Source organism: Eutrema salsugineum, unplaced genomic scaffold (assembly GCF_000478725.1).
Source record: "Eutrema salsugineum unplaced genomic scaffold, Eutsalg1_0 scaffold_2, whole genome shotgun sequence".
Classification (NCBI taxonomy): Eukaryota; Viridiplantae; Streptophyta; class Magnoliopsida; order Brassicales; family Brassicaceae; genus Eutrema; species Eutrema salsugineum.
The window spans coordinates 4586426-4603384 of NW_006256829.1; the positions used below are offsets into that span (position 1 = coordinate 4586426).

Consider the following 16959-nt stretch of genomic DNA (forward strand, 5'->3'; position numbering starts at 1 on the left):
TCTCTTCTTTTTTATAGGAGGAATATATATGACATTTTCTTCTCTGTTTTTTTCTTTTTTTCTGAACTTTATAAAAGTCAATGAACATCCCTCATAAGCACCTTCCTTTTTCCCTACTCATTCTCATCAACTTTCTTATTATGAACTAAATAAATGTTCAGACAAAGAAGCCATTTCTAACATTTATAGTACACAATTATATATATATATATGTGTGTGTGTGTGTCCGTGGGGATATATACATATATAAAGAACCTCTCCTACTGTCATTTACCCTGCGAAGCCCACAAACAAAACGCTACACGAGTCTTTCCTGGGTTCTTTCTCTCCCTGTCTCTCTCTCTCTCTCCCTCTCCTCTCTTCTCTTCCTCTCTGTAGATGGAGTGATGGATCAATGCTTGTAACCGATTTGAAAATTTATCAATTTTCGAAGAAGCAGTTCAGGAAAAAGAGGACATATGGAGGTGGAGAAGAGGACACTGGTGAATGGAGGCATGAAATTACCAATTGGATACAGGTTTCACCCAACGGAGCAAGAGCTTATCCTTCATTACTTGCTCCCAAAGGCCTTTGCTTCTCCTTTGCCTTCCTCCATCATCCCTGTCTTTGATGTCTTCTTCTCTCACCCTCTTACTTTCCCAGGTATCTCTCTCTCTTCTGTTTAAACCTTTCTATGTATGTAGTGTATGTCTCTTTGTATTCTTTTAAGTCTTTAGATTTTTGTCCAAATGAGTCTATCTATCATAAGTTGTAACTTAACAGCAGATTATGTTTCCTCTGTATCATTTTCTGATATCTGGGTCTAGATCCATGGGTTGCCTGATGCTAAAACTGAAAGTGGGTTTTTTCCAGGGGATCAAAAGGAGAAGCAAAGGTACTTCTTTTGCAAGAAGAGAAGAGAAGTGTCAAGTAAGGATCAGCATAGAATCAAGACTTCATCTAGTGATGGTTATTGGAAATCTTATGGGAAAGAGAGACAGATCATTTCTTGTGGTAGAACAGTTGGGATTAGAAGAACACTTGCTTTCTATGAAACAAACAAGTCTTCTTCTAATTGCAACAAAACCAGATGGAGCATGACAGAGTATTGCCTGGCCGGATTCGCATCAACTAAGGTACACTCGAGTATAATAAGAAAGAAAGAGTTTAGATTTAGGACTAATAAGTTTTGATTTGGTAAATAAAACAGGTGTTTGGAGAATGGGCTGTGTACAGTGTGTATGAGAGGAAAGTATCGAAAGGAAGAATGCAGAGGAAAGCAAAAGGGAGAGATGATGAAGAAGACTTGAGTTGCATCCACTTTACGATTGGGTCCGATCATGAAACCGGTCCTCCACCGCCCTCTCCTCCTACCTCAGCTGATGAGTCAGGGAGCATTATTTAAAAGTTTCTCCTTAACCTTAACCTACTCTGTCCACTCACGTTTCCAAGCTATTTTTAAAACATTTCCATCATTTCTACGTCTTGATTCATTTGTTAGAGAAACAAGTAACTGAGGCTAAGGGATCTCGTTTTGATATGAAAATGTTGTATGAGTGGAGATTCGTTGAGCAACCCATATATATGTCAAACTTGTTAATTTTTGCCTTAAGTTCTGTTGACATTATAATGGAGTTAAAGTGATAGCCGTGTGAGACGAAGTAAAGTTTATTAATTAATTGAAAAAGAGGTATCTTTCTTTTTCTAGGATGAGAACTTGATTCCCTTTCTTTTCAAGGCAGAACAAGAATCCATAGCATATATAATCATAGAAACAATATAGACTTTTAATTAAATCAATATGTATGGAAAATAGATTTACTAATATATATGAGATGGAGATGCATTGTGTAATAAGTAATAACAAGTTGATATTTTATGTGACAGACAATATAGATGGATGGGCGACTTATGTAAATTGGTGTGTAAAATGGTACAAAGAGACAAAAGAAAGAGTTGAAATTGAAATTAAAACAAATGGGAAAAACGAAGAAGCCATCGCATGGGGTGTCGAGAAGCTAAATTCTTCGTGTTGAACCATTTTATTTAATCAAAAATATATATGTTGTGTTGTCATTGACACATATTTTTAAACTTCTAGAAACCAAAATCGTGGAGATCATCGTTATAATTTAGTAATGTCTTCCTCTTTTTTAATTTAGTAATGTCTAATAATGTGTGTGTGAGTTGTATACCAACCCAAAAAATAAAGAATGCGAGTATGATATAAGAGAGAAATATTTGAATGAATTTCAAGATTTTTTAGAGAAACTATGTATCCAAAACTTTCTGAACTACATATATAAAAAGACAAGTATTATGTATTTATGTGTGTTTCCAACCAAAAAGTAATCAAAAATCATATGTATATAATATTTATGTGTGCGAACAAAATGACTCAATGCTAAAAAAGACAAAAAAAAATTGAACTTAGTTTATGCAAGAAGGAAAGAGTGGAGACATAACATGGGTATGTATTTGAACATTTTAATGATTGAAAATACAAGAAAGCTCGTATCAATTTATTGTATACATTTCTAACGATTGTAAAATAAATAATGGAACACATTAAATGGTGGAGAAGGTCAAAGACAAGTCACATGTGCATTGTGCACCATCTTCCAATGTACAATCCACAAAAAGACAACATCGATTAAGGCAATCTAAGTTTCTCCTCTTTCCCACACAAATACACATATTACCATAAACATGTCCTCTTTTGCTTTTAATCGAAGCAATTCTTGGTTTTCACATGTAATCAACGAAAAAATGTAACAAAGTAACCAGCATTAAATAAAAATAAATAAGTAATGAAATGATGAGGAGGCATTAAGTGAAATGTGAATGGGAACAAGTCTTTGTATTGTGTGTGAGAAGAGGTAACTGGGTGCCAATTGGCTTTTGGAATATGCTTAGCAGAGAAAGCAAATTTACTTTTCAGCACACAAAAGGTAAATTAGACGTGGGGTTGCTTCAAATTCAAGCAAACATTTCTTATTTTGACCAAGACTTAATTACCACCCAAATTATTATATAAACAATCTATCTAGGTAGATAACTATATTGTGAGAATTAATTAAGTAAATGGCTTTAACTTCTAATTTTCTTACTAAGAAAGTACCTAATTAAAGTGCTAGTTTCCGAATAAATGCTACTTAAAATGTTACTTACAAAATAGCATGATATTTAGAATGAACATGGTTATTTAGGACAATCACCCTAGTCGTAACACCTAACTCTGTTTAAGATTAAAAGAAGTAGATCTCTTTAATTAAAAAGTGGCACTAACAGAGTGACTTGGATGAAGCTATGGACCATGTAAACATTAAAGGTTCTATATTTTCTAATTTTGATTGAGAGCTGGTTGAAGTCAATAGGCCTTGTGTGTAATCCTATGTATATGGGCCTTACGATACCATTACTATTAGAGTATTGGGCTCGGAGTGCAGAAATAAATGTATTTGTACCCTATTTGTAAAGGTGTAGTAAATCAAAGAAGCAATGAGCAGAAGAAAAGGAAAGGCAAGGCAATGATGAGAAGAGGAAAGAGAGAGAGAGAGAGAGAGAGAGAGAGAGAGAGAGCGATGGGTAAGTAGTTAGAGAATGGAAAGAATAAAGAAGGATAGAGAAACATAGAAGCCTTCCTTGTATGGCAATTCCATCTTGGAACTTGACCCTTTCTTCTTGTCTTCTTTGGCATCACAACAAGGTACTATCATGTCAATCAAACACTTCTCTCATTAATAAAGAAACTTAAAAAAGTGTTGTTAAGGATTTCAAAATTTTAATGAGTTCAACTGTGAGGGGATGTGTGTGTGTGTGTTCACTCGTGTATGTGTACTGCACAGTGCACACAACTGTCTCGTTACCAGATTATCTCTCTCCTTGCAGGATGTAACAGTCCCAACACAAAAAAGCAACCAATCCCTTTTTTTCTTAAAGAAAATATATAATTTTTATTTTAAAAGCAAATAAAAGAGTGAGAGAAGAGTCCAGATCCCATCAATAACAACTTCATTTCTCTTTCCACTCCATATCTCTTTTTTTTTTATATATTTAAAACGACGCAGATTCCAATTTAGAACCTCTAATTACTATCTCAATCACTCACTATTCTGTCTTCTCTACGTTCCTCTATTCTCCCAAGACAATCAAAGCGATTTTAAAGATTAAAAACAGATTAGCAACGCACTTACCGTTAACGTTATCCGTTCTAAATGTTGTTTTTTTTGTTGTATCAAGTAATATTGTGCTCTTGATGTGTCTTCCTCTCTCAGCCTTAACTACGCTAGTACGCTACACATTAAATAACTTTATTTTTTTGTTCCAAAAACGAAAAAACAAATCGATAATGATGTAACTTGGGGAGGAAGTACAAGTTTTAGTTTCACTCGAGATTATGTATGTATATATACATACAAGCATCCCATGCATATACGGACGGAGCAAAAGGATTAATTGGGATCTGTGAAATTAGTTAGAAAGAGAGAGAGAGAGAAGAAGGAGCTGAGGGCAAAAGGGTAATTTGGAAAGCAGATATTCTCTGCAACAAACGACGCAAACAAACAAAGAAGAGACAACTTAAACCCTTCCATAAAACCCACACAACCTCACTCTCTCTTTCACTCGCTCTCTTTAATATATCCGACGACGCTTTTTCTTTTTCGTCATCTCTGTCTCTCTCTCTTTCACTCTGTAGCTAATAAGCTTCGAAAATGGCGGAGCAACAACCACCGTCGCCTTTCCATCAGTTCGTGGCCGGTCCTCCATCAAAATCTCGATCATCATCGAGCAAGAGATACTCCTTCTCCGGAGCTCAACATCCGACCTGCCACCGTCTCTTCCCCTGTCAGTACTGTCCCCGCAAGTTCTACACCTCTCAAGCTCTCGGCGGTCACCAAAACGCTCACAAACGCGAACGCGCCGCCGCTCGCCGCAACCTCGGCGTCGTTTCTCATTCTCCATCCATCCTCGACGACAACACATTGTTTCGTCCTTATCCTTGTTTTTACCCTAACCCACCTCAAGGATCCACTTCCGCAGCCGGGCCCTGGACCGGACCGGATCAACAGCACCAGACGACGATGATGATGAGTGGGTACGACCCGTATCCGTATCCGTATGGTTACCCATTTGGAATTTCCAGCAACGGAAACGGAGGCATAATGGAGGAAGACGAGCCTCTGGATCTTTCTCTGCGTCTTTGAGTCGTTTGCTTTTCTGTTTAATTTTGTTTTTGTCTTGTTCTCATCAGGACTGACTCTTTTAAGTACAACTTTGGAGCTATATATGTAGCGTTTCTATCTTTTTTTTTCTCTTTCTGTGTTACTTTTGATCTCCTGATGAAGAGAAACTAGCTGAATGATACCCTTTTTGGAAGATATGATGATAGTGATCTTATAAGTGATCGTTACTTTCGGTTTTTAATTTATCATCATTAATAGTCCCTGTTTACCTGTAGAACTTAAATACTTTTTTTATCGTTAATGTTGGATGATGCATTTGAAACAAACATTAACTTAATTTGTTCCGGAAAACAGTTAGATGGACGAACACATCACCATTAATTGGCTTATTGAGGGTAATTTTGAATGGTATATAGGAGTTTAAAGACAAGTGATGAGTGAGAATCGGAATCGAGTCCTTCCATTATCGCCTTCTCCAGTTAATACGACCTTAATTGATTTCCAATAAAATCCGATCATGTCTCTTTCGGAGATTACCACTATCACCGTCTTCTGAAACCCCTAACCGCCTCCACGAAGTTGGTACGTGCGAGAATCCAACATCTCATCATTACCCCACACGTGACTCCCTCACGTGACGCTGCCTTTTTAAAACTAGTATACAAGCGTGCCGTTTTTAGGCGTCTCACACTACAACCACTTTTACTCCAACATAGCTAAACGTCTTCTTTACCAACAACATCCTTTTCTTATAACTTCCTTCCAAATAAGTAGTCACTCGGATAGATAAGTGTTACATACTATACTCAAGTAAAAGTGTAAAACAAATATCAGATATTTTTTGTCTGAGAATAACAATATTACATTACAATTATATATAGGAATGTAAGTGGTAAATTACCCAAAGAAAATGTGTAGATAGTGCTGCTCAACGATCAAGTTCATCATCATCATCTTCATGATTCTCAGAGGAATTGTCAAGATGTTCACTAAGAAGTTGGGTCTGGTTTCCCGTGAAAGAGCCAGCTTCCATTTCAGGCAGTTCAAACTCGTCTGGTCTCAGTGACAATTGAAAGTCTGGGAGCTCTGGTAAACATTGCATTGCCCTGTGGTTTATCATAATCATCAGCTTAATTACACCATCTAATATTTTCTTTGTTCTAATTAGTATTATAAACGCCACAAGCTAAACACTCTTAACGCTTACTTTTCTTCTTCTTCAAGCAAGTATCCATACATTTGAGATTTCCTAAAAGCAACTTCTGGAATCTTCTGGCTCAAATGCTTCATAACCCCCCACATAGGAGGAGGTCTGATAAAACATACTTATTTACATTCACATGTTAAATGAATGTTGGATATTTTATAATAAAGACACAAACCTGGTGACAGGAGGAGCCAAACAGAAGCTAAGACAAGCCTTCTTGCTTTCTCCTAGGATCTCTGCAGCTGCAAGGAAACAACACACCGCACTTACGTGGCAAGCCGGTTCACTTCCTTTGTCGGTTACCAGTCCATGGTAGTAGTATGCCGCAGCCTGTCAAGTTAAAAACAGAACATAAACAGAGAGTTTGATTTATGAGAGAAGAATATATAGAGATGGAAAAGATGAACCGTATGATCACTTCCCAACATACATACCTTTGCTTCCAGAAACTTCCAGTAGATAAACCGGAGAAGCTTTTTGGCGCATCCATGGCTGACTTCTTCACAACCAGACAAGCAGTGATATGCCTGAAATAGTAATGGGATAATTTACAGGAAATTAATACAGAGATTACAGCCAAAAACCTATGATTGTCCCAAAAGCATCCCCCAAGTAAGAGGATGAAGATTATTATTAAACTACTAGGAGGACCTGAGAGAAGTAGATGACTTGCTCACATGCAAGTCTCCTCTTCACAGACAGTGTTGCTTTCTGGCTATCAACTGCCAATCCAAGTTGAATCTCAGTTCCCTGCAGTGAGATTTAACCATATTTAGTAATTATAACCCATACAAGACTCAGCTTCAGGAGTCACAGTCTCAAAGAGTGTAACCTGGCCAAGTGCTTGGATAGAGAGAGTTTGTATCACGTTCTCATGCATATCATCTGGCAATCTATTTCTGCAGACAGATTTCAAGTTTGCAGATATGTAAGTATAAAATTTATGTCCGGCCTGATCCAAATATTTTCTGTGTTTGTGGCTTCATACTTTATATCAGGAGGGAATCGAGAGAGAATCTCTCGAATGCAGAACTCCAAGTATCCAGACGCCTTGAGAAGCAAGTCAACGGCATCTCTCCTGCAATCTGTTTGAAAGCGACAGAGTAATCAGGTTTTGTAACACACAGCAAAAAGATAAGTGTGAAGATCGAGGAGGACAAACCAGTGGAGACCACACGGATGCCATTGCCAGAATCAGAGCAATCCTTTGGAATCATAAGAGAGTTAGCCTCAGTCAATGCCAATGCAGCCATCATGTGGATCACGGTCAACATCTCCATCCAGAGGTTTGTGAAACATATCTCTGCCTGTATACACCTTCACATTGTTAAGTAGTAACAAAACAAACAAATCCCAAATCCTCAGGATACGATTGGCTTTGAGGAGAAAAAAAAAAAATCTCAAACTTACTCGTCGACCATCTCCAAGGGTTCTCCACTTGAACTCCACGCATCCCTCCATTCCATCATTCTCTATATAATGTTAAATATTCTGATTTATAACACATTAATCTGTTGACTAAAAATCAAAACTTTCGAATCCGTACGTACTTTTCTTGATTAGAATGTTTAGAAGAGACAAATACTCCTCCAAAGCTGTACGCAGCTCAGAGATGGCAGAACCGCCTGCAAATTTTAACCGAAACTTTGAATATGAACCATTATTTCTTAGCAAGCAAGAAAAGCGGAACAAGATTGGTGATTTACTCCACCTGTGTCCTCAGCTACTAACTGAATCTGATTCCTTAGACATGTCAATCGATCGATTGTTGTCTTGGGAGCAACACCTTTGAGTTGGCGCTGAAGATCAGACTGAACAGGAACACGAAGCTGCAAAACAAACACTACGGATTCTTGGATGATCCTCTTCTTGTTCTTCCTTCCCACAACAGCATAAGCAGATGTAGCACAACCCATGCTTTTCTCTCTGCTATGCTTTTTGCTCACAACTTATCATCATGGATACAGACATACGCAACATTGACAAATACATAAGCTAAAAAATAAGGAGGTTTTGGAACAACCTGAAGCGGATAGATCCGGATATTGGAAGCTTAAGAGTAATATAAAAAGGAAAACCTGTGGGAGAGAATCTCAGATGGCTAATAGAAAAACAGAGGAAGCATGTGAAGGAAGGTTGGTTTGAAGGTTCCAAAGAATGATGGGGAGAGAAGAAGTTGGAAACAGATTTACTTAGGTTTCAGAATTCGATGCAATCCCCACACATGCTCTATATTCAATGGCAAATAAATAGGTAGATACATTATTTAGTTAATCAAAAAAAAAAAAAAAAGGAAAAGAAACGGCACATGCCTTTCGGTTTAATCCAAGTTTTAACTATGTTTCTTACGGGATGATGTGAATTTCAATTCCCACTTGCCTAGTTTTAATTGGCTCTCCGGTTTTTAGTTTTAGTACTTCATCGTTGACTTCTTTCCTTAACTTTCCCGCCACCTCGATTAACCGAATCAGATCAACTCCTTAGTGTATTTTTTTTTTTACTTTGTTTTCTTACTCCAACCAATAAATAATTAGAAATGGAAATGAGATTCTGGAAATAACAAAACCTCTATGTATGCCCTTGAATGAATGAATGAATGAATCGTTGTAAAACATTATTACGTTCTAAGATTTGCAAGTGCGTAGACTTTATTATTAAACGAGATAACTACTAGAATCAAATAAAAAATGTGGCGTGAGAGAAGAGACATGTTAGATTGTGGCAGGAGACAGGCTGTGTGTTACAGTTGATAAATCTTCATTGTTGTTGTACTGTTATCTCTTTTTAACGAAGAAAGAGCTCATTCCCCAGAATTAGTTCCCAAGAATTATTAATTAAAATGGGCCTGACTTTTAAATAGGCCCATTATCAGGTGAAAAAAATTGGGCCCATCATTGACTTTTTGTTTCTCTGAGTGTGGTCAGTGGCGTTTATATCGTCGTCGGAAGGTTTATGAGCGGAGGAAATCAATCGTAGATCTGTTTTCGCATCCGCCTACCAAATTCCAACAATCTACATCGTCGAAGATCACACACCATGGCTATCTCTTTAGCTAAGCTTCTGATCTCCGCTATGGCGGTTTTCATGTTTGTCTCTGCTTCGTTTGCGACCTCGGAAATGCCGTTCCTGGTTGTTCACAAAAAAGCTGCTCTTAACAGGCTCAAATCCGGCGCTGAGCGAGTCTCCGTTTCCTTTGACATCTACAACCAAGGATCCGCGTCAGTTTTCCACCTCTCCTCTAGTTTTTCTTTGTTGTTTTTTTCGCAATCCGTCTGATTTCTCTGTTTTCATTTCCGATCCGATTTATTTTCTGATAGTATATTTGCATGGAGATATTGGCTACTGTAGCATTAGGAAATTATGCTTGAGCTATCCTTAGATCTATTGTATGGAAGAGTGACGTGCCGATGTGTATAAGTATCTAGTGAACGGAAACGCCATTTGATCTGATCTGATCCCCTTTGTTGGCTTGTTCTTCAGAAAATGTTTGAATTTCGTTTTTGAACCTTCGTGTCCGATTTTGAGTTATTTTACGAACCTCCGCTGAATTTTTTTTTTATCTGATCCCCTTGTTCTTCGGAAAATTTTGGATTCTGTTTCTGAACCTTCGTGTCTGACTTTGGAGTTATTTCATGAATGTTGGCTGAAAGTGTTAGATATTTTGGTGTTTGCTCTCAGGCCGGCGTATGATGTGACTCTGACTGATAATAGCTGGGATAAAAAGACTTTTGAAGTTGTTAATGGAAACACTTCAAGATCATGGGAAAGGCTTGATGCGTGAGTTCTTCCTCCTTAATCATAAATGTGCTAATAGCTGCTTTAGCTTTTCTTTTGTCACTAATCTGATATTTGTGTGCAGAGGAGGTATTCTGTCTCATTCTTTCGAACTGGAGGCCAAGGTTAAAGGACTGTTCTATGGAGCTCCTGCCCTGGTTACTTTCCGCATCCCCACAAAGACAGCTCTACAGGTTTGTCATTTATAAACGCCCTTTTACTCTTTCAGTGGAATAAATTTCTTGTGTGCATCTGTAAAGCCATGCATGATCACCTCTCACCTATTTTCAAAACTTTATTATGTAACAAATATCCTTAACTTCTAGCACTCAAAACTGGTACAAGCAACTAAGCTTTGTAAGTTTGTAAACCCACAAATTTAATCTTTCTAGTCATAATTACTTTCTCTTCTAGTGGCCATTGTTTTACTAAAACTATGCTTATGTGATGTAATCATGTATTATGGTTATTTTTGTTTGTAGCAAGCGTACTCAACTCCAATCCTACCTCTAGACATCCTTGCAGACAAACCTCCAACGGACAAGTTTGACCTGGTATATTTAATTTTTTGAGAACTGTTCTTTTCAATCATCTCCTTAGCTTTTTTTTTTTTTTCCCATTTATTGACTTTCATTGTTATCTTGTGTTGTGTCTTGGATGTTGCTTTTGATGCTGCTAAAATAATCTCAGGCCAAGGTAACTCGATGTGTAATTCTCCCTTCCCTATGAAATCATCAAATATAACAGTTCTCATCTCACTGTAATTCAATTGTTGCAGAGGGTGCTGGCAAAATATGGATCACTTGTATCAGTGATCTCCATGGTGGTTTTGTTCATATATTTGATAGCAACACCTTCAAAGTCCAACGCAGCTAAAGCGAGCAGCAAGAAGAAGCGCTAAGTTAGTAAAATGAAGGTGAGAAAGGTTGGTACGGTTCTGTGTTGTGTTTAGCAGTTAAGCACAGTTTCAAAAACTTGTAAGAATTTTATAGAATTAATTTTGGGTTTGCAGAGGACTATTTCAAAGAGTTATTTTGGTTTTGCGTAATAACGTCTTTATAAGAGCATATTTTGGTACTGCCTTCTGCTTGCTATGGTTTTGTGAGTCTGTCTGCATTCTCTTTTGCACGTACTGGCTATCCTTTGGTATATTTGTTTGTTTAGTTTAGTTGCATCTTTCTTTGTATCCTGTTTAATGGTGTAGCCTTATGTTGTGTACAAGCCCCACCTTAATTGAACTTCTTTCAGTTTCGTTCGTTGATTCGGATACTGTCCATTTACGCTATTAGTGATATGCAGACTGGTTAGTGTTCATTTACGCTGTTTAGATCCAGTCTGGTTAGTGTTCATTTACGCTGTTTAAATCCAGTTCTCTTCTTTTGCTTTATGAAAATGATCACGCCCATTACTTTAAATAGATGGTTTGGATCCTTTTTTTTTTTAATTGAAACCAATTTGAGTTTAAACTTAGTATTTACGAATGAACCAAGTATAATGTTTTTTTTAACGTATAGCTTTTCCAATTATCACCACCAGACATAAAAGATTAAAAAAAAAATAAGTCAACGAAGCACACAATTGCTTCAACAACATCGATCGCTTTCCAAAAAAACATTTCTAACTCGTTTAACAACAAATTAGTAACTATCTGTTACCTGTATAACAAAATCTGGAGTAACATAGTAAAAGGCTAGAGTCAGCATCAAAGCCCGTCTAGCTCAGTTGGTAGAGCGCAAGGCTCTTAACCTTGTGGTCGTGGGTTCGAGCCCCACGGTGGGCGATTGGAAATTTTGTTTTCACTCTTCACATTCTATATAATTTTTTTCTTATATTATGTAAACAAAAACACGTAATTATGATACATTCAGAATCCACAACAGATGATTTGATGCTTCAATAATCTGAAACAAAAGCAACATTAGTAAACTCATGACATAGAATAGAAACAGCCAAAAGAGATTTTCAAATGAAACCGAACAAAAGTAGTATAAGTGGGTGTGTGCCCACTCTGTCTATAGAGTTTGTCACTCTCATCTTTTAAAATTACATCACGCAAACAAAAGTGGACAAGAAAAAAACAATAATAGGGAAAGAGTCTGGGGTGAGTGAGAAAGAGGGTAAGAGTACTATCCTGAATTCAGGAACACAAATTTCAAAAAAAAATGACCAAGTTGGGAATTAGGAGGATGAGCTCACTCTTCCTCATTGCCATACGTTTCTCTTATTTTTTCAAACAAAAATCCTAACTTTTATCATCATCATTTTTAGGCTTCAGCAGCTGCGATGGCAGGGGCCGGAGGGGCAGGAGCAACACCACCGGTGGTAGGCCTGCATCAAATTAAAAGCATGAGAGTTTGCACTTTTTAAGGTATTGAGGACGGAAAAAGAAATGAGGAGAGAGGATCTTACAGGCCAACAAACACTTTGAAGGCATCGTACAATCCCCACTGTGCTCCAGTCAATGTCCCTATCATCACAATTCTTAGAGGCAGCCCTCTTGTGAACAGTCCCAAAACTCCTATCTTCTTCACCGCCTGCAACAATTTCATCACATCAGTTGAATATCAATCTTCTCGACACATAAGTCAATACCTTCCTTTGTATACAACTACAAAATGCAACCATCCTAGTTTTTGGCTCTTGTATTCAATAAAAGAGAAGCTTATTTTCAAATTGTGTTAGATGAAGACATAGTGACTTACATCTCCGACGGTTGCTCCCTTAGCGTTGTTGAGGAACGACACTAGATTATCTGCTGGATGAGAAACGATTGCACAGAACACTCCAGCAACGTAACCTCCTGCAAAACTCACTCCGAGTTGCAGACCTTTGCTGCACTGATCCTTTGGGTTGGGGATTGCGTACTTGTATATCATCTCAACAATGGTCTCAAACGAAGCAAACTTCATCATCGTGTCTGTCACATTTGAAGATATCATCAACACACGTTACTTTAAAGAATCATCTATGCTTCCTGACCAAAAAAAATAGAGTGCAACAGGTTGCATAATCGAGGCCAGAACTTACAAGGAATCTGACGTCCCCAGAGTGGACCAAGACCCTTATACAAGCTGCAGAAAAACAAGAAATCAGACACAAATGGCTAGCTGTAACGCGGGAAAGAAAGCTATTAGTATAAAAAATAAAACTCACCCTCCGTATCCTTCGGACTTGATAAACTTAGGAAATCCATCAGACATTCCCCTGGCAAATCCAGGCTGTGTCTGAACCCGGACCTTCACAGCTTCAAATGGGCAGAGTGCAACATCGGCAATGATTTCAGCAGAAGCAGAACCAGCAAGGTAGATGAGGGTTTTGTATTTGGCAAAGTACTCAGGTCCAGCAAGATCAGAATAGTATTTCTTAAAGTACTCGTAGAACCCAAACTTGCAGGCGCCCTGAGCACTGTAACCCAACAGAGTAGGGACCCATCCACGGAAAAATCCTTTGACTCCTTGCTCTTTCAACAAAATTCCAAAACCAGAAGAGATACTCTTGTACTTTGCCGGATCAATCTGGATGGCAAGGAATATAAGTATCGCAAGACCAAGTTAGTGAATCAATCCACAAATAGAACGTCAAGTCAAATTTGGAAAGAACGCTCAACTAACCAGAACGTGTATAGGATGATTGATAGAGAAACATGTATACGCACGTACATCACATCCAAGAAGAAACAAAAAACAGATACACGCGAAGGAGCAATAACAAAATGGAAATGGATGGACGAAGATACGTATAACAGAGAGAAAACAATTCTTCAAATAACAAAGTGCAACGTAAAACAAAATGATAAGAACAGGTACAGGCTTAAATATCAGTCTTGAGAGAAAATCAGATCACGGATTTATCCAACACAGAAAACAAGGCTAAAACGTAGATCTCAACACCTGAGCAACAGAGGGACACGAATCGGCGAAAATGAGTCCGCAATAATGGATCTATGGATGCATACCTGCATATTGCACTTGACGAGATCGAGAGGGGTAACGGTCATGTGAGTCAGACCACAGCTGAGAACTCCACCGAAGGTACAGGCGGCGTAGAAGGCAGGTGAGTACATCTCGATCCCCTTCCCTGGCTCCGTGGGAGACGCAATGAGGAAATTCTTCTGAGAAATCATCGTCGTCGGCGAGGAACGGGCGGCCGGAGAAGGAGATTTTTCGAGATTGGAGGATGCGAATGCAGCGTTGGAGTTGGAATTCAGCACCTGATCGAGGAGAAAAGATCTCGGCGATGAAGAAGAGGAATAGAGGAAGCTAGGGATCAATGAATGCTTCGGCGATTCCATCGCGGCGGAGAATGGAGGAAGGAGATAGCGTAGGAAATGAGCACGGTGGTGATGTCCGATCTCACGCTTGCCAAGAAGAAAAAAAGAACACCAATGATATTTCTCTCGAATCTCGGCTCTTTATTGGGCAATTGGAATCTAATGAAACAAGGCATATACTATGCAATAAATCACGAAAGTACCATTGTAATATTTTCTATTCTGTTACCTGTCATGGCCCATGGGCTTTTCAAGGGGCGTAAATCCGTTGACCCATTACAAAGGCTATGCAACGAACTTTTCCAATTTTTATTTGTTTATTTTGTTGGAAAATGAAGTTCTAAAACCCTAAATCTCCAACGAGAAGAGGAAGAAGCTCACGCCGACAGTCACCGTCGAAAGGGGTTCTGCTCGTCAACGTTGTAAGTTGTCTCATGTTCCTTCAGTGTAATCAAACTTTGAGTTCTATCCAATTGAAAGTAGTAGGTTTTGTAGTAATCTTCACCGAAATTAGAGCTCAATTAAGCTCTGTTTTTTTCCCAATAGATAACGAACTTGGGTGCGAATCTTATCGTTGTTCATTTATGCAGCAGTAAATTTGTGGAATTGAGCGATGAGCATGTTATCTCAGAATGCTCCGAAAAGTAAGGTTAAAAGAGAGAAGTCCAAGAAACAGTACATAGATGTTGAGGATGGGAAAGACATTGGGTCGGACGGTGACGCTAGGGGTAAGAGAAGAAAGATGGAGGAGGAGAAGCAACAAGAGTTGGAGCAAGTCGAAATGAAAAAGCTTGAGAATATGTTATTCGGGTCTCTCTACTCCCCTGTTACGTTTGGTAAGGAAGACGACGATGAAGAAGCAGATGGTTCTGCTTTGTTTCATGTTGACCGGTCTGCTGCGAGGCAAACTCCGGATTACGAAGACGATGATGATGAACAACTTTCTGATGAAGAGAAAGGTCAAGCGAAGGGAATTAGAAAAGGAGAAGCTGCTTGGGAGGATGAAGAAGAGAAAGAAATAAACATTAACATATCTACTGTTAACCGTCTGAGGAAGCTAAGGAAAGAGGAAAATGAGGGCTTGATCTCCGGGTCTGAGTACATTGCGAGGCTGAGGGCTCATCATGCTAAGCTAAACCCTGGAACAGATTGGGCTCGGCCTGATTCACAGATAATTGATGTAGAGTCTTCAGATGATGAATACCACCATGGAGAAGTCGATGATGATATCCTCCGAACAAATGAAGATCTTGTGGTGAAGTCTGGTGGTACCAAGCTGTTTCCTGGTGTTCTTGAGTATTCAAAACTCGTGGATGCCAATGCAGCCGATCCTTCAAACGGCCCAATAAACTCTGTCCACTTCCATCAAAACGCTCAGCTGCTTCTCACTGCTGGGTTGGATCGACGTTTGAGGTTTTTCCAGATTGATGGAAAGAGGAACACCAAGATCCAGAGCATTTTCCTCGAGGATTGTCCCATTCGTAAAGCGGCTTTCTTGCCCAATGGCTCTCAGGTCATTGTCTCAGGGAGAAGAAAGTTCTTTTACAGCTTTGATTTGGAGAATGCAAAGTTTGACAAAATAGGGCCTTTGGTTGGTAGAGAGGAGAAAAGCTTGGAACATTTCGAGGTTTCACAAGACTCTAACACCATTGCTTTTGTGGGCAACGAAGGTTACATCTTACTTGTGTCCTCAAAAACAAAAGAGCTGACCGGAACCCTAAAGATGAACGGTTCAGTCAGGTCCTTAGCATTCAGTGATGATGGGAAGCAGTTGCTGAGCTCAGGAGGTGATGGGCAAGTCTACGTCTGGGATCTGAGAACAATGAAGTGCTTATACAAAGGCGTGGATGAAGGCAGCACGTGTGGCACTTCTCTTTGCAGTTCGCTAAACGGAGCATTGTTTGCCTCGGGAACAGACAGAGGGATTGTAAACATTTACAAGAAATCTGAGTTCGTGGGAGGCAAAAGAAAGCCGATAAAGACAGTGGACAATCTCACTTCCAAAATAGACTTCATGAAGTTCAACCATGATGCTCAGATTCTAGCTATAGTCTCTACAATGAACAAAAACAGCGTAAAGCTGGTCCATGTTCCGTCCCTAACCGTCTTCTCAAACTGGCCTCCGCCAAACAGCACGATGCATTACCCTCGCTGCTTGGACTTCAGCCCCGGAAGTGGCTTCATGGCCATGGGAAACGCTGCCGGAAAAGTTTTGCTGTACAAACTGCATCATTACCAGAATGCTTGAAGAAGTGGGGCAGTTTAGGGATTGTTGTGTCTTTTTGTCGCATTACTCTTCTGTTATCAATTTTACTTATAAACATTTTTGGATCAATGGAATATTTTCTTTCTGAATAATGGTAGTATGGTACTGAGTGGGCCAAGTCTTTTCGCACGTTATGTCAATATCAACACTATTTTGGTATCTAAAATAATTGTAGGAGAAGTAGAAAAATGTCGTCATTGTTTCACTAATTAAACACACCTCCACAATTTTTAGTGGCCTACCCGAAGCCGAAAAGGTATCTTTAACCAAAGACCAT

General features: G+C 38.9%; 6 protein-coding genes and 1 non-coding gene across 8 annotated transcripts; 5 read left to right on the forward strand and 2 right to left on the reverse strand.

Moving 5' to 3' along the window:
- Positions 1-120: 120 nt before the first annotated feature.
- LOC18018770 (NAC domain-containing protein 41) lies at positions 121-1625 on the forward strand. Its single transcript, XM_006399841.2, has 3 exons — positions 121-642; positions 853-1115; positions 1190-1625. The coding sequence occupies exons 1-3, from the start codon at positions 459-461 to the stop codon at positions 1382-1384; spliced, it is 642 nt and encodes a 213-aa protein (XP_006399904.1). The 5' UTR covers positions 121-458; the 3' UTR covers positions 1385-1625.
- A 3069-nt stretch (positions 1626-4694) lies between these two features.
- On the forward strand, positions 4695-5186 carry LOC18018772 (zinc finger protein KNUCKLES). The gene has a single exon (XM_006399843.1). The coding sequence runs from the start codon at positions 4695-4697 to the stop codon at positions 5184-5186; it is 492 nt and encodes a 163-aa protein (XP_006399906.1).
- Positions 5187-6043: 857 nt separating this feature from the next.
- LOC18018773 lies at positions 6044-8465 on the reverse strand. The gene is made up of 12 exons (XM_006399844.2): positions 8396-8465; positions 8084-8298; positions 7923-7997; positions 7783-7844; positions 7535-7679; positions 7361-7457; positions 7205-7271; positions 7024-7122; positions 6807-6899; positions 6548-6702; positions 6373-6477; positions 6044-6271 (listed from the first exon to the last, which is right to left on the reverse strand). Exons 2-12 carry the CDS (start codon positions 8286-8288, stop codon positions 6094-6096), a joined length of 1281 nt encoding a protein of 426 aa, XP_006399907.1. The 5' UTR covers positions 8289-8298; positions 8396-8465; the 3' UTR covers positions 6044-6093.
- Positions 8466-9306: 841 nt separating this feature from the next.
- LOC18018774 (translocon-associated protein subunit beta) lies at positions 9307-11332 on the forward strand. The gene is made up of 6 exons (XM_006399845.2): positions 9307-9590; positions 10051-10149; positions 10232-10340; positions 10629-10700; positions 10837-10842; positions 10925-11332. Exons 1-6 carry the CDS (start codon positions 9409-9411, stop codon positions 11045-11047), a joined length of 591 nt encoding a protein of 196 aa, XP_006399908.1. The 5' UTR covers positions 9307-9408; the 3' UTR covers positions 11048-11332.
- Positions 11333-11853: 521 nt separating this feature from the next.
- TRNAK-CUU lies at positions 11854-11926 on the forward strand. The gene has a single exon. It is a non-coding gene; the product is annotated as a tRNA-Lys (tRNA).
- A 138-nt stretch (positions 11927-12064) lies between these two features.
- LOC18018775 (mitochondrial phosphate carrier protein 3, mitochondrial) lies at positions 12065-14543 on the reverse strand. The gene is made up of 6 exons (XM_006399846.2): positions 14102-14543; positions 13300-13661; positions 13174-13217; positions 12849-13063; positions 12556-12680; positions 12065-12474 (listed from the first exon to the last, which is right to left on the reverse strand). The coding sequence occupies exons 1-6, from the start codon at positions 14435-14437 to the stop codon at positions 12411-12413; spliced, it is 1146 nt and encodes a 381-aa protein (XP_006399909.1). The 5' UTR covers positions 14438-14543; the 3' UTR covers positions 12065-12410.
- Positions 14544-14731: 188 nt separating this feature from the next.
- LOC18018776 (U3 small nucleolar RNA-associated protein 18 homolog) lies at positions 14732-16751 on the forward strand. Of its 2 annotated transcripts, none has more exons than XM_006399847.2 (2): positions 14732-14838; positions 15007-16751. In XM_006399847.2, the coding sequence occupies exon 2, from the start codon at positions 15030-15032 to the stop codon at positions 16662-16664; it is 1635 nt and encodes a 544-aa protein (XP_006399910.1). In that variant the 5' UTR covers positions 14732-14838; positions 15007-15029; the 3' UTR covers positions 16665-16751. The 2 variants fall into 2 exon arrangements, with proteins under 2 accessions (XP_006399910.1, XP_006399911.1); XM_006399848.2 differs by having other exon boundaries at positions 14736-14838; positions 15010-16751.
- The last annotated feature ends 208 nt before the right edge of the window (positions 16752-16959 follow it).